The sequence below is a fragment of the Leptosomus discolor genome, chromosome 7, assembly GCF_034619465.1.
Source record: "Leptosomus discolor isolate bLepDis1 chromosome 7, bLepDis1.hap2, whole genome shotgun sequence".
NCBI lineage: Eukaryota > Metazoa > Chordata > Aves > Leptosomiformes > Leptosomidae > Leptosomus > Leptosomus discolor.
This window is the reverse complement of record NC_141397.1, coordinates 65,965,359-65,978,191: the sequence shown is the minus strand read 5'-3', so window position 1 is coordinate 65,978,191 and position 12,833 is coordinate 65,965,359. Positions and strand designations below refer to the sequence as shown.

The following is a 12,833-nucleotide window of genomic DNA, read 5'->3' as shown; positions in this document are numbered from 1 at the left end:
TGCCAACACACTTGCAGTGCGTTTCCAAACAAAGGAAGAGCGCGCCCTGTATCTGTCCTGGGCTGTCCGTGGCCCCTGTCTGTTACAGAATCACAGAACGGTCAGGGTTGGAAGGGACCTCTGGAGATCACCTAGTCCAACCCCCATCTCGCCTCCCTTTCTGTTGGGAGGGATCTGCACGCAGCTTCCCCAGTACCTCCAGCTGGTGTGCTGTGTTTTGTGTCCCGGATCGCTCCTCCTGCTCCCAGAGGCAGGTGAGATGTGGGAGACGTTCTGCTACGGAGGAGGGCTGCCTGGCATTGAAAAGGGAGCACAAAGGCTGTTCGATGTGCTCAGAAGGGGTGGGATCGGGCACCAACTACCACGAACATGCCGTGTGCTGCGGCACAATGCTGTACTTCAGCGGGCAAGTGATGGAGCGGGTTGCTCGGTCAAGTGCCAGGGTGACTCAGCTGAGCAGGGGGAGAAAAAAGGTTGATGATTTTCAGCCTTCCTTAGAGGCTTTGCCAGTACCTCCCGCAGGAACACACTACGCCATTTCTGCCACTGCTGAGCCCCCCTACGCCGGCTGGCTGGCAGCGCATCTCCACATGCGTAACGGGGACCCAGCGGCTCGTTTAGAAGCGGCTCTGCAGAGAAGCTGACGAGGGGACAGCAAAGGGGGATTCCTGGGGGCTGCTCCCGGGATCTGCCGCCACTCTGCAGAAGGATCTCCAGGAAACTGCGAAAGTCACGCGTTTCCTACGAAAGACACGGGGGTACGAGGCAGCTGGAGCGAAAGGCAACGCGAGCGAGCAACCCCGTTCTTGAGCAAAGCTGTTCCTTACTTGGTTTTCTGGGGGCGCGCTCCTGAAGCCACCCAGCTCCTGTCGGCACCGGCACCTCCCGTGGCGCACTGGGCTCGACGCTGCCCGACGTTTCCATTTCCCCTGATTTAAGGCGCAACCCCCCGTTAGTCACACGCGATGACTTTGAAGCACTGCCCGGGCCCGTTACACGGACGAAGGGGGCTCTTCCAAATGCGTTCCACCGACAACCCCAACACCTCGGCTACGGCGAGCGGGCCTTGGCCGCCGCCTGCCTCCTCCCGGGCGGCCCCGGCCCCCGCCCGCTCCCCTCCCCGGCTCTCGGTGGCGGGGCCGGGGGGTCGCTGCCCCGCAGCCGGCGCTGCCGGCCCGTCCGGCCTCTGCGGAGCGCCGAGGGCCCGTCTCCAGGGCCAGGCCCGTCTCCAGGGCGACGCGGCGGGCGCGGGGGCTGCCGGGGCGGCGGCTCCGCCTGAGGCGCGGCAGGGGCGGGCTGCGGCGGGGCCGGGGCTCCCGCCGCGGGGCGGTGGGCGCCCAGGACGGCTGGGCCCTGGGGAGGAGCAGGGGCGGCTGGCGGGAGAGCCGCCCCGGCGGCCGGGCCTGGGGAGCCGAACTGGGCCTCGGCGGGGCCCGGGGGCTGGAGCAGGCCGCGGCCGTGCCCCTCGAGCGAGCGCCCGGCCTTCGTCCGGCCGCCTCCTGCCCGCCGCTGCGCCGAGCGGGGCGAACTCCCGGGGACGGGCTGGGGGCCTTGGGCGGAAGGTGGGACACCGGTCACAAACCCCGGGCTGAGGCGCCTGCTTGGGCGTGAAGCACCTGCACCCGAAGCACCTGCCCGACAGATTTGGCGGCTGTGTGCCGTGCTTGTCACGCACCCGCGGCTGATGTCTCCTGTAGGACCCGGTGCTGTTGAACCCCTCCGAGGAATTTGCCTGGAGAATAGAAGCAAGCAATTTTCTTCAGGTACGTCCTTCGCAAGCGAACACAGGCCTTAGGGTCGCCTTAGGACAAGGCGCGTGTGCTGCGGTATCAGGACTTGGTGTCAGGATTGGCAGTTGTCTGACGAGCACATGAGTTCCACAACAAAATACCTAAGTCCTACTCATTTTTAAACATGGAAAGAGTATATTGAGGCATAGCCCGTGGTATTAGTGCAGCGTTTGGACACGCTGCTCAACTGGTGTTGGTGCTGGTAGCACCAGGGTCCTGGGGAATGGCTTCCGTGGCGGGTTGGTGCAGGCCCTGGCATTGCCAGAGCTTTGGCTTCTGGCTGCGGCGCAGCTGGTGCTGCGGCACGGGTGGAGGCGAGCGCCTGTCCTACAGCACGCGGCCCAGTGCCGGCACAGCCACAGGCGGGAACCGCTCGGGTTGTGCCGTACTCTTGCTATAGAGTCCCCGGTCCCTAGGAGTTTTTGCGGTTTTCTTTGTGCTTAAAAGTGGAAATTGTTTTTAGGGAGAACAGTCAAAACTATAGCATAGCGACTCAACACAAAAAGTCCTTCACAGGCACAGCTCTTGGTCGCTCATATCACCTTCTGCGGCTGACCGCTCCCAGGGGTGCTGGCGTCGGCCAAGCTGTGCCGTCTGTGGCCACCTGGCCGGGCGGCAGGTGAGCTCCCTGTGGCAGGGACCTCGGCCTGCTGCGAGCTCTCGCTGCTGCCGGCTCCCAGGCAGAGTGCTCCCGGGGCGCTTCACTGTCGTTTCGAAGTCAGGTTGCTTTGTTGGTGGTCAGGAGTTTCGTTAAGAAAACCAGGAACGTTTTCCTGACTATTTTGAGGAACTTTCACACATTTACTGATGTGCTGCCACTTGCCTTGGCAAGGTGCTGGTGCCCTGCAAGCCTCTCCTGCCTTTGGCCCTCGGACATCGCCCTCTGGAAGTCGTACCAGCTGTGTGGGGAAGAAAACCTGAAACGCTTTGATTGAGTGCAGGAACAAATGTCACCTGCTCGTCGCTGACCTGAAGAGGAAACACATCACTTCTTGGCAGTACCAGCTGAGGTATTTCTTATCCTAAATTCAGTTTCAGTCAGAAGATACCGGGTTCTTTTGGGGTTCTTTTGCTGTGAGATACAACAAAAGTTTGCCATTCCTTCACAACTGAGTGGTGCAGAAAGGCCTAATGAAATAATGTGTGTTAATCTAATGTGAGTTATAGGCAACACTGGAGTAATTAATTTCATTAATCCTGCTATAATCAAAGACACGCTTCAGAGTTTTGTTTTACACAAAAGATCTTAGTCCCAACTGTCAGTAAGAAAAATTATCTTCCACTGAAAATGTTGCTGAAATATGGGAAAATGAATCAAATCCTTAGGGAATTCTTGCTTAACAAGTTCTGCTGAAAGCACAGGTGTTAACGCCTGCCAGAGCCAGAGCCTGACTTTGATCCTGCTTAAGCAGGACTAAATTAGTTCGCTTGGCTGATGCCACTGGAGTTCTGCCAGCACAGTGTAAATGAGATCAAATGTAGGCTCTTTATAGGAACGGGATACAAAAAGATTAATTCATTGGGAAGCTTTTCTCCATGGTCACTTCCAGATTCTCAGGGCTGGAACAAGCTTCCCTTTGCTGATACGGTCCTTGTCATTCTCTTGTGTGCTTTTCTGGGGACTGCTACCAGGCAGTGGGTGACATTTGCGTAGGACTCTGTGTCGTAATTCCAAAGAACTTTTCCCTGGAGGGATGCAGTTAGGACTCTTTTTTCCTCCCTGTGTATTATGTATATTCACACCAAGCTTCAGCTGTCACTTCACATGTAGTTTTCCACTATCGTGAGGCTTCCTACCGCTGAGTAACTCGGCAGACTTGTATCACCCCACAACTCGTTGCCTCTTCCAAATGGCAAACATCTTAATATTCAGCAAAGCCACACGCGGAGCCAGCATTTTCCGTGAGCGATTCAGACAGAAGGCGCTGGTCGCAGAGGGGCAGCTGCAGGCAGGTTCAGCTTCGGCAACAGACTGTGATTTTGGTTGCACGAGTCGGGCTGTCGCCCCTGGGACTCAAATCCCCACCCGGTTGTCCTGCTCGTGCTGCAAAGCGGCCCTCTCCGGCAGCAGGGCTGGGCGGCGGCGGGGGCGAGCGCCCCTCGGGCATCCGGCCCCTCGCCTGGGCGAGCTGGCCCACGCTGGGGGAAGCCCAGCAGACCCAGTGAGGCAGGGCGTGCAAAGTCACCGGGAAGCAACAGCCGGCGCCACGCACATGTGTGTTAGCACAGCACGCTACGCAGCGTAGTTTTTGCAAAATATTTATTACAAAATAAAAGTAAATATGGCAACGAAACTTAAATAGCAAATGACGCAACACTGGCCATAAAGCTCTTGCTATAGCATTAGTCTTTTACAATAATCAATAGTCAAGTATGTCTCCAAGGGAAGCTGCATGTGGACAGCTTGAGTATATTTCTATATTATTGGGTCTAGCTGTTTGAGATACATTAGAGGTGTGCCTCCTGCTTTCACCTGTACCGGGCTGTGCGTGGTTGTGCCGTGTGCTGGGCTCACTGATGCCCCCTAAACGGACAGGAGCCGGCAATTCCCAGGCCCTGTGAAACCTGCCGCGCTTTACCCCAGCCCCTCCTCCCTTTCCCTCTTTTAAAACCACAGCAAGTGATCCAACACCCATCCCTTTTCCCTAAGGTCGCAGGAAATGGAGTATCAACACTGAAGTACCTGTTGTTCTCCTTTGAGTCACAACTTCTCTGGAGAGAGGTTGCTTGGGTTTCTTTCCTTTCTCGCCTACTAAAAACTGTTACCGAAGCTCCCCAGCGAGAGAGCAAGTCTGTGTTCCTGCTGAAAGGGCTTTCAGGTGCGCTCCAACCAGGAATGCGGTCTTTCAAGTCTCTTAAGCCACATGTCTAATGGAAGCACTCTTTAAATAAAATATAGTTAAATTAAAAAAAGGTGACTGTGTGTGGGGAATCTTCCTAAGGCACCCAAGAATTTAAAAAGACCTTTTCCCACTCATTACTTACAGGACAGTCTTGTTCCTCTTCTCTCCAAAGTTAAGAATGTTGGCTAGTTAGGAACCTTAGCATACACGATGACATAGTTGAATATCTTTAAAAAAGCCAGAACAAAAAGAAGACCCTTGCTGAATGTAAAGCACTATGTCCAGACAGCCTAGGTTTCGCTAGCTACGCAACTACGTCACGGACAACACGTAGAAATTGTCACGTTAATGCCGAGGTTTCCGTTGTCAGCAAAAAGGTGTGCTATAGCCGTATCGAAAACTAGGCAGTCGCTGTTGAGAATGGCCGCAGCCACCCCGTCGTGGATGGAGCGGGGCGTTGCCTCCCAGGTCAGCCGGCGGCGGTTGCCGTTCAGCTCCAGTCTATACGCAAAGTTCTCCGCTTGCTTACGGGTGCCGATGAGCAGCACGATGGCAAAAAACTGCTGGTGACCCTCATACTTCTCTTGTTTCTCCAGCACCAGCATGAAGTGGTGACCGAAGCACGACTGCATCATCACCCAGTCAACCGCCCCCGGGAGGTTAATGTCTGTGGCAAGAAAAACGATGTCTTCTCCCTGAAGGGTGGTAATGCTTTTGTGGGCGTGCATGAGGTGGGACATCACGGCTTCCAGGGATCCCTGCCATTTACAGGAGGCACCAGGGCATGGGCAGGAGTAGGGACGATACTCACAGATGTCTTCGTGTTCTGGCTTTTCTGTGTGATGGAGTGTCAGAGAGCAGCCTGTTGTGGCGTACTGGAAAAAGACCAAATACAAGCTGTCAGGAAAGGCACCAGCACTAGTGTTCGCCGCTTCCACCTGCCAACTGGAAACTCTGGTGATCAACCAGAACTCTTGTTCTCATTGCATATTTTACATTAGATATTTCTATTTAGCCCTGGATTCAGAGCTGAGCTTTACTTATTTTTGTTTCCACTTATGGATTCTTCTTGTCTTTTGTGGTTGTTTTTTTTTTCTAATGCAAGCACTTAGATAAAACGGACTGTAAGGCTGAGTTGGAATTAGATTTGCTGTTGTAGTTAGATCTGATCGGTCCAGATCAGCTGCAGTGGTCCTGGTTTGGATTTTTCTTTTCTTTAAAAAGAACAAAGGATTCTAGTTTCAGCAAATAGCTACTATAGAGTGAAGTATTTTAATAGATGTACCTTATTACCATCACAGAGCAAAGCACTCCCATTAAATTCAAATGCAGATTCCCCACAGCTTTTTTTTTTAAACGCTGGAACAGTTTCAGCACTGCAATTGTGAGAAGCGGAAAGAGAGAGCACGATTTTTCACTGAGCACAAAGCTGGCATAGCACGCAGAAAAGTACCATCTGACTTCTCTTAATGTCACTGGGCAACTTCAGAGGGTTAATTTGCCTTAAACAACTAGGGACGCTTTTCCTTTTTCTACAGTCATAGAATCACAGGATGGTTTGGGTTGGAAGGGACCTCAAAGACCATCTGGTTCCACCCCCCTGCCATGGCAGGGACACCTCCCACCAGACCAGGGTGCTCAAGGCTCCATCCAACCCGGCCTTGAGCACTGCCAGGGATGGAGCATCCACACCTTCCTCCGGCAACCTGTGCCATGTTCAGTCAGTTCAGTTGTCCACACTGACCATGTTGCTTTCACGCTGCCTCTGTAGAGAAAGTCTCTCCAGTTCTCCCCAAGAGCCCAGCTCCCCCAGCCCGTGGGTACCTGTAGCGGTACCAACGCCGCTGCTGGCACTGTCACGCAGGTTACAACGTGCATGTGTGGCTGCTGACAGATGCCACGACACTTCCTTGAGGACAGATATAACCAAGGAATAAATTATTATTTCTGGGCTAATATGTGCGCAAGAAGTGTCAGCTCAAAGGCTGAAACGCCCAAGATGCAAATCACTCACTGTGCAACACCGCGCTAGGAACGCTGGGACAGAAACTCGACCTTGTGCTTTTGCAGGAGCTTCTTTTATCAGCCATAAAGAGTTAACACGAGCCTTCGCTCACCGTGTCTGCCCCTGCTGCGTGATCCTCCGCGAACGGCTTTACTACAGGGCGCTGCAGTGGAACAAGGCTTCCTCCTGCCAAAAGCAGGGGCCCCACCACGGCACGCCGGCGCTCTGCCACGCCGCTGCCCTGCCGCACGATGCAGCGACCCAGGTATGTGTGGGGGTACTGGTACGCGTCCAGCCCCGCCGGCCTACTGGCGCTCCCCACGCTCACAGCCCCGTTAACGCTGCAGTCGTGCCAGGTGTTGAAGAGCGGCCCCGAGTCTGACCTCTTTAACACCAGTAAGCACACAGGAGCTGCTGATGGGCCGAAACCAGCCATCTACACAAAAGCGACCGGTGGCGACTACGGAAGCGAGAGCGTAAGAACGAGACGAGCAAATGGTGGTGGCTTTGCCCGTCACCGTGACAAGGAAGGACCTGCGCTCGTGTGCTCCCAAACCCATCGCGGCGGGTTTCGCTTGGTGAGGAGCCCTACCAGTGCCCATGATGGGCGACCGCGAACAGCAAAAACTGACTTGCCATCTTCGTGCTGCTTGGCAAATGTCACTGATTGCTATCAGAGCCCTCAAAAGCTGCCTCGCCTCTCCCTGTGTACGGGTTCTACAACACCTTTGAGCTACTTGGCCTGTGCACCTTTTCCACCTCTGCCATGTCCCCGAGCCAGGGCTGCGCACGGTGTTAACCTTGCAGGCGTGCCACTGACACCTGGGCTGGCGTGAGTCTTTTCAGCTTTTTCATTGCCCTTCTCCTCATTTCTAGTAAGCCGTGCTGGAAGGCATTACGTACTTGTTTTCACAGTCGTTTGTCTAGCGCTGTATTCTCTTTCCTCAGAGGAAACAGTCAGCTCAGAGCTCATCACCATATACACCACTTAACGTGCCGTGTTTTTGCCACGTATGTCACTCTGCGTGCGCTGCTCTGAACTTCACTTTGACAGGACAGCTTTCTGAGCGTCCTAAAGCATTTGGAAAACATCGGTTAAGCTTGAAAGTGCTCAGCAGAGGCAGGCCAGCATTATAAGCCCTGTAAATGAAGGCAGGCAGGGACACAGGATTAAAGTCACTTGTCTGAAGCCACATGGGAAATCAGTGGCAGAGCTGGGAATAGACAGCCAAGGCCAAATCCCTCCTGCTCTTGCCAGCAGGCTCTCCCTCTAGTATACAAGTCATTGGGACACAAATAATGCTTCTGGAAAGAAGAGCCCTGCCTGCTCCTCTAGGTGTGCCAGCAGCGTTCAGGGACCCAGCGAGGACCAAGACCCTCTCGTGCTTCTCCCTCCTCCAGCGCTTTGTAAAACGGCTGTCCCTGCTTTTAAGATCCCTCCAGCCTGCCGAAGCACTCCCTGAAGCTTGGGGGCTGAGCATCTGGCGTACAGCAGCAATCCCAGGGAGCTCCCCCGGGGACGCACGGCGAGGTCCAGCCCAGAAAACAGCGAGTGTCTGTGCCTTCCGGAGCCTCGCACCGGTGAGGAAACCAGCTCTGGCCACAGCCAGCTGCCCGGCAGGGCGTACTGGGAACCGCTCTGCCAGCAGCGCTGGCTCTGCTCTTATGGTCCCTGGGCAAGGACCAGCGAGCGCTGGGGCGTTTCCCACAAGCTCTCTGCAAGCGTGCAGGCAGGGTGATGTATGCGGAGCTCTGTCTAAGGCATGTCTGTTCAATTAAAAATAAAATAAAATGCATTTTTGTCAGGAAAAAACCTCACTGCTTTATTGGAGTCTACTATATCTTGGAAATAGGAAGTGTGACCTTACCTAGGTTTAGTGTATTTGCTTAAAATCTTTAAAATGACATCATTTTTTTAAAATTAAAAAAAAGCTTGGAAGAGGCTGTAGAGTCAGCATTGACAGTATGCAGGGGTAAGTTTCTAGACAGTAACGTGAATCTGCAGTTTCGGTTTGCAGGTTGCTTACGTGGGAAACCTGTTGTGCTTTCCCTTGAGCTGACGGTGTAGCAGCAGTGCTCTTAAGGACACAGAGCAGTTCTGCCTGCTCCTAGCACCTGTCCAAAGAAAGTGATTAGTCTGGTATTATTTAAGACTAGTTAGTTTATGTACAGTCTCACTATGCTTTTTAAATGCAAAGTGTTGGTTGTGAGGTGCAGAAAGGCTCTTTGGCAAAGCAAAGCGTAAGAGGACAGTACAATGAATTTACTGGGTTCCCTTGTCTTCAAAAGGACCAGACCACCTGGAGGCTCAGGAGCGTGGCAGTGTCTCCAGTTAGGGATGGCTGTGTTCAAGGATCTTGGAAGAGTCTCTTCATGCGAGGGGTCTGTCCTAGCTTCCACGATGCAGAGCATCGCCACTCCTAGAAAAGCTGGTAAGAACGGGGTTTCAATCCCCTGAAAAATCAAGCCCCATGTACTTAGATTTTTTTTTTTTAATGTATGTAGTAACTAGAAAAGTAATTTCATTTATTATAAGTAAAATTTATTGTTAGGTTGAATTAATCACAGCAGTGAGAATTCACTGGTGTACCTATGCAGGAGTTGGGGTTTGTTTTTTTCTTTTTGCTTGTCGTGCCTTGCTAAATGCCATCCATACAGCTGCCCAACCGGGCTGCTATCGGCGGGTAAACAAACGCTGAATTTGGATATGCTTTCCTTCGTGCTGGGCTAGCTTTTGCCCGTGTATGTTGGAGGTAAGTTCTACTCTAAATTGAAATGCAAGCAGGAACCGCCTACATTTTTACACAGGGCACATGAGGAGTGCTGGGCCCACATCATTTCCATGGCCATGCCAACACCACTCAAGCATGAACGTCTTTGTTTGTCAAGTCCCACCACAAAAGGCTAGCAAAACACGGCAGGGCGCAGATCTCGGCTAATACTCGTGGTTACACACCGAACGCCGTTCTGCCGATGACAGCAGAGAACACTCAGGATTCCACTTGTTGTCTCGTAGCCTTTGGATGAAGTGGTTAAATCGAGAAACGCCTCTCCCGCCCTATGCTGCTCAGTTGGCCAGGTCACAGTTCCGAGTTTAGCAGCTATCGATCACAGCGTACCGCACACAACTGCTGTGAAAATGCATTCTGCTGTCTGTTCAGGAAGCTTCCAATTGCTAAGATTTATTTTCTCCCGGAGCCAGTATGGGACAAAAACCCCAAAGTGACGGAAGAACCTATATTCAAATTAAGTCAGCTTCATAACTAGAGAGCACCTTTGTATTATTTTCCACTTGCACTTATTTAAAAGATGAAAGAAAACAACTAATTCCTTTTGACAGTCATTAATTAGGAGTTCAAGGTGTTCATGATGTGCATTTTGTCTTCTGCAGATGGCTTAGAGCACCAAAAGGCATTTTATATTTTAAGTAACTTTACTGTGACTTTAAGATTTAAATCCTCCTATGGATATTTTTCCAGAAGCCCTGTAAAGTGCAGAGATGCAATAACTGTAATTCTTTCTCAAAGCATTTTAAGAACAGCTATAGCAAAGCAGCTGTAGCCATGGGCAGCACCAAATCCCCATTTTCTGTTGGCTCTATTGTGCCTCAACCCTGCTTATTTCCAGCACTGTTCACAGCTGGCTCCAGAAGGGCAGGGACCTCCTCCGGACAGACCACAGTCTCTGTCCTTTCACATTTTCTGCAGCTCAGACTTTCCCCGCCCCCCCCAAAGCTTACGTCAGGTTCCCTTCACGTGGTGAAAACCACCGGCGAGCGGGACCAGGGCCGGGCCCTGGCGCGCGGTGAGCTGTGGCGCCCCAGCTGCAGAGCGGGGTGGTTCTTGCCGAAACCCCTGGTGCTGCTGCAGCCCCCGACGGACGCCCACCCCTGAGGGGCACGGTGGGCCACCTGCCCGCTGGCTGCCTGTGACCTTCCTAGCACCGACCGAGAATCACAGCCCTGACGGCGTGTTGCTGTTTCTGGGCCCAAGAAGCGAGAGTGAAAAGCATGAACGTGGGCCAATTTCGCTTCGCAGCTCCTGGGAACAGTGAAAGCAGCAGAGCAGGAATTGCTCACGGCAGAAAAAATCCACATAAAAGAGAGGGCGTGTGAGGGAAGAGGAGCAGAGACTCGCTTACGCCTCTGCGAGGAACTTCTGGGTGCCCAGGGAGCGGAGAGCTGGCGAGCGGACACTGGCGTGCGGGGAGAACGCACGCTCCCGCATGGGTCGTACCATGGCACGTGGGGCTCCACGAGCACCGTGTTTTCGGGTCTGAGCTAGGCAACTCACAGGCACACGCGTGAGCGTGCTGTGGGGGAACTCTGCATCCTGCCGGCACCGCCACCCCCTGTGCTGCCCCAGCCGCCCCCTCCCATGCACCGCGGCCCAGCGCTCCTGCCTGCACTCACATCTCACCGGGCAGCTGCGAGGTGCGGCACGCCGGCCGGCTGCTGTCAGTTCAAGTCACTCTCCAGCTCTGAACCAGCTTGCAGGTGCTGTACCGAGAAACCAAACCAAGCCCCGACCCAGAATGATCCCAGTCCCCGGCCTCCTGCTTGCTGCAGCCTCTGACATGCCGACCGGCACAGACCCACACCGTGGGTTATTGCAGAGACCACCAAACCACTGCCGGGTCGGAGTCAAAGCTCTCCCAGTCCCATAACCAAGACATTGGGCTGCCTGATCCCCAGCGCTTGCTCCAGCCGTTGCAAACCTCACCAGCATCCCTCCTTCTCCGAGTCGCCGCTTCAACGAGTGCGGCCTCAACCACAGGAGCGATAACCCGGAGGAACCTTTGGAAATGCTGTTTTCTTGACTGGCTGCTGCCTTATTTTATATCTAGAGAATGTCCAACTGGAGAAGCGTTTCCAGCTGATACACCTCAACCAGAACTTGCCCGACAGACGCAGCCGTTGCTGTTCAGTTCTCCTGGGAGGGACATAACTCCTCTAACCGCGGAGCGAGCAAAACATCAAGGGGAAGATCCCATCCTTAAGATCAGAGGGCAGGGGGATGGGAGTTCCCCCCCATCCCCCTGCCAACCCCCCTCCTCCTCTTACCTTGCAGGGGAAGAGCACGGCCGAGGCCACCTTCTCCATGGCCAGGTTCCTGATGCTGGGGGTGAGGGAGCCCCGGCAAGTGGGGCAGAGGCTCAGCTTCTGCCGGCATTGGTTGCAGACCAGGTGCCCGGCCTGGCACTGCAGGATGGGCGGCAGCACATAGTCGAAGCAGACGGGGCACTCGAAGAGCGAGGTCAGTTCGTGATGCTGCTGCTGCGGCGGCGGCGGCGGGGGGGGGGGAGGAGGAGGAGGAGGGGGCGGAGGCGGCGGAGACGCCCCGCCGGGCCCCGGGAGGACGGCGGCGGGCACGGCGGGGGACGGGGCGTGCTGCTGCTTGCCGCAGGGCTTGCTAGCGCCGGGGCCGGCGGAGGACGGGCGGCTCATCGCGCCGCGCCGCCGCCGCCGCCACCACCATCGGGCCGCCGGAGGGAGGAGGGAGGGAGGGAGGAGGTGGCGCTGACGCAAGCGGCGGCTGCGCGCGGCCTCCGCCCCGGTCCCGGCATGCTCCGGGCGGGCGGGGCCTCCGCCGAGCGGCGGGAGCGCCGGGGGGGGAGCGGGGCTGCCCCGGGGAGGGAGCGGTGCGGTGCGGCGGGGCGCGGTGCGGCGGGGCGCGGTGCGGCGCGGCTGTCGCGGCTGTCGCGGCTGTCGCGGCTGTCGCGGCTGTCGCGGCTGTCGCTGTCGGCGTCGTTATGTGGCGGAGGGTCGCAGTCACGGCAAACTTCCCTGCACCGCTGCAGAGCAGCCGGCACTTGTGTATTGCAGCGCTGGGAAGCACGGGGGATGGCTCCTCCTGACGCGCTTCAGAGTTACATTAAAAGTCAGCATTTTTATATCCTTTTTCTCGATCTTTAACATATTTTAACATAAACGTGCATGTTATGCCCGCTATTAGTTTTGACATTTACAGTGATTGGTCCACCCTATTAGATGACTTTATTAATACTCCTATACTACTATAATCATTGGTTATTTTACTGATCAAGATCTCTGATATACAAATCAGGGTGGGGAGGATGGGAGAGTCTTCACAGCAACATTCCTTTGTTTCTATGGTTTCATCTCATAAGATAAGATAACTAGCTGAGAATGTACAATTTCACTGCCTGTACCTGTCTCCCTGCCTCCCTGTTCTG

General features: G+C 54.7%; 1 protein-coding gene across 1 annotated transcript; it reads right to left on the bottom strand.

Moving 5' to 3' along the window:
- Positions 1-4,033: 4,033 nt before the first annotated feature.
- Positions 4,034-12,084, bottom strand: SIAH2 (siah E3 ubiquitin protein ligase 2). The gene is made up of 2 exons (XM_009953334.2): positions 11,701-12,084; positions 4,034-5,508 (listed from the first exon to the last, which is right to left on the bottom strand). The coding sequence occupies exons 1-2, from the start codon at positions 12,082-12,084 to the stop codon at positions 4,951-4,953; spliced, it is 942 nt and encodes a 313-aa protein (XP_009951636.2). The 3' UTR covers positions 4,034-4,950.
- Between the last annotated feature and the right edge of the window lie 749 nt (positions 12,085-12,833).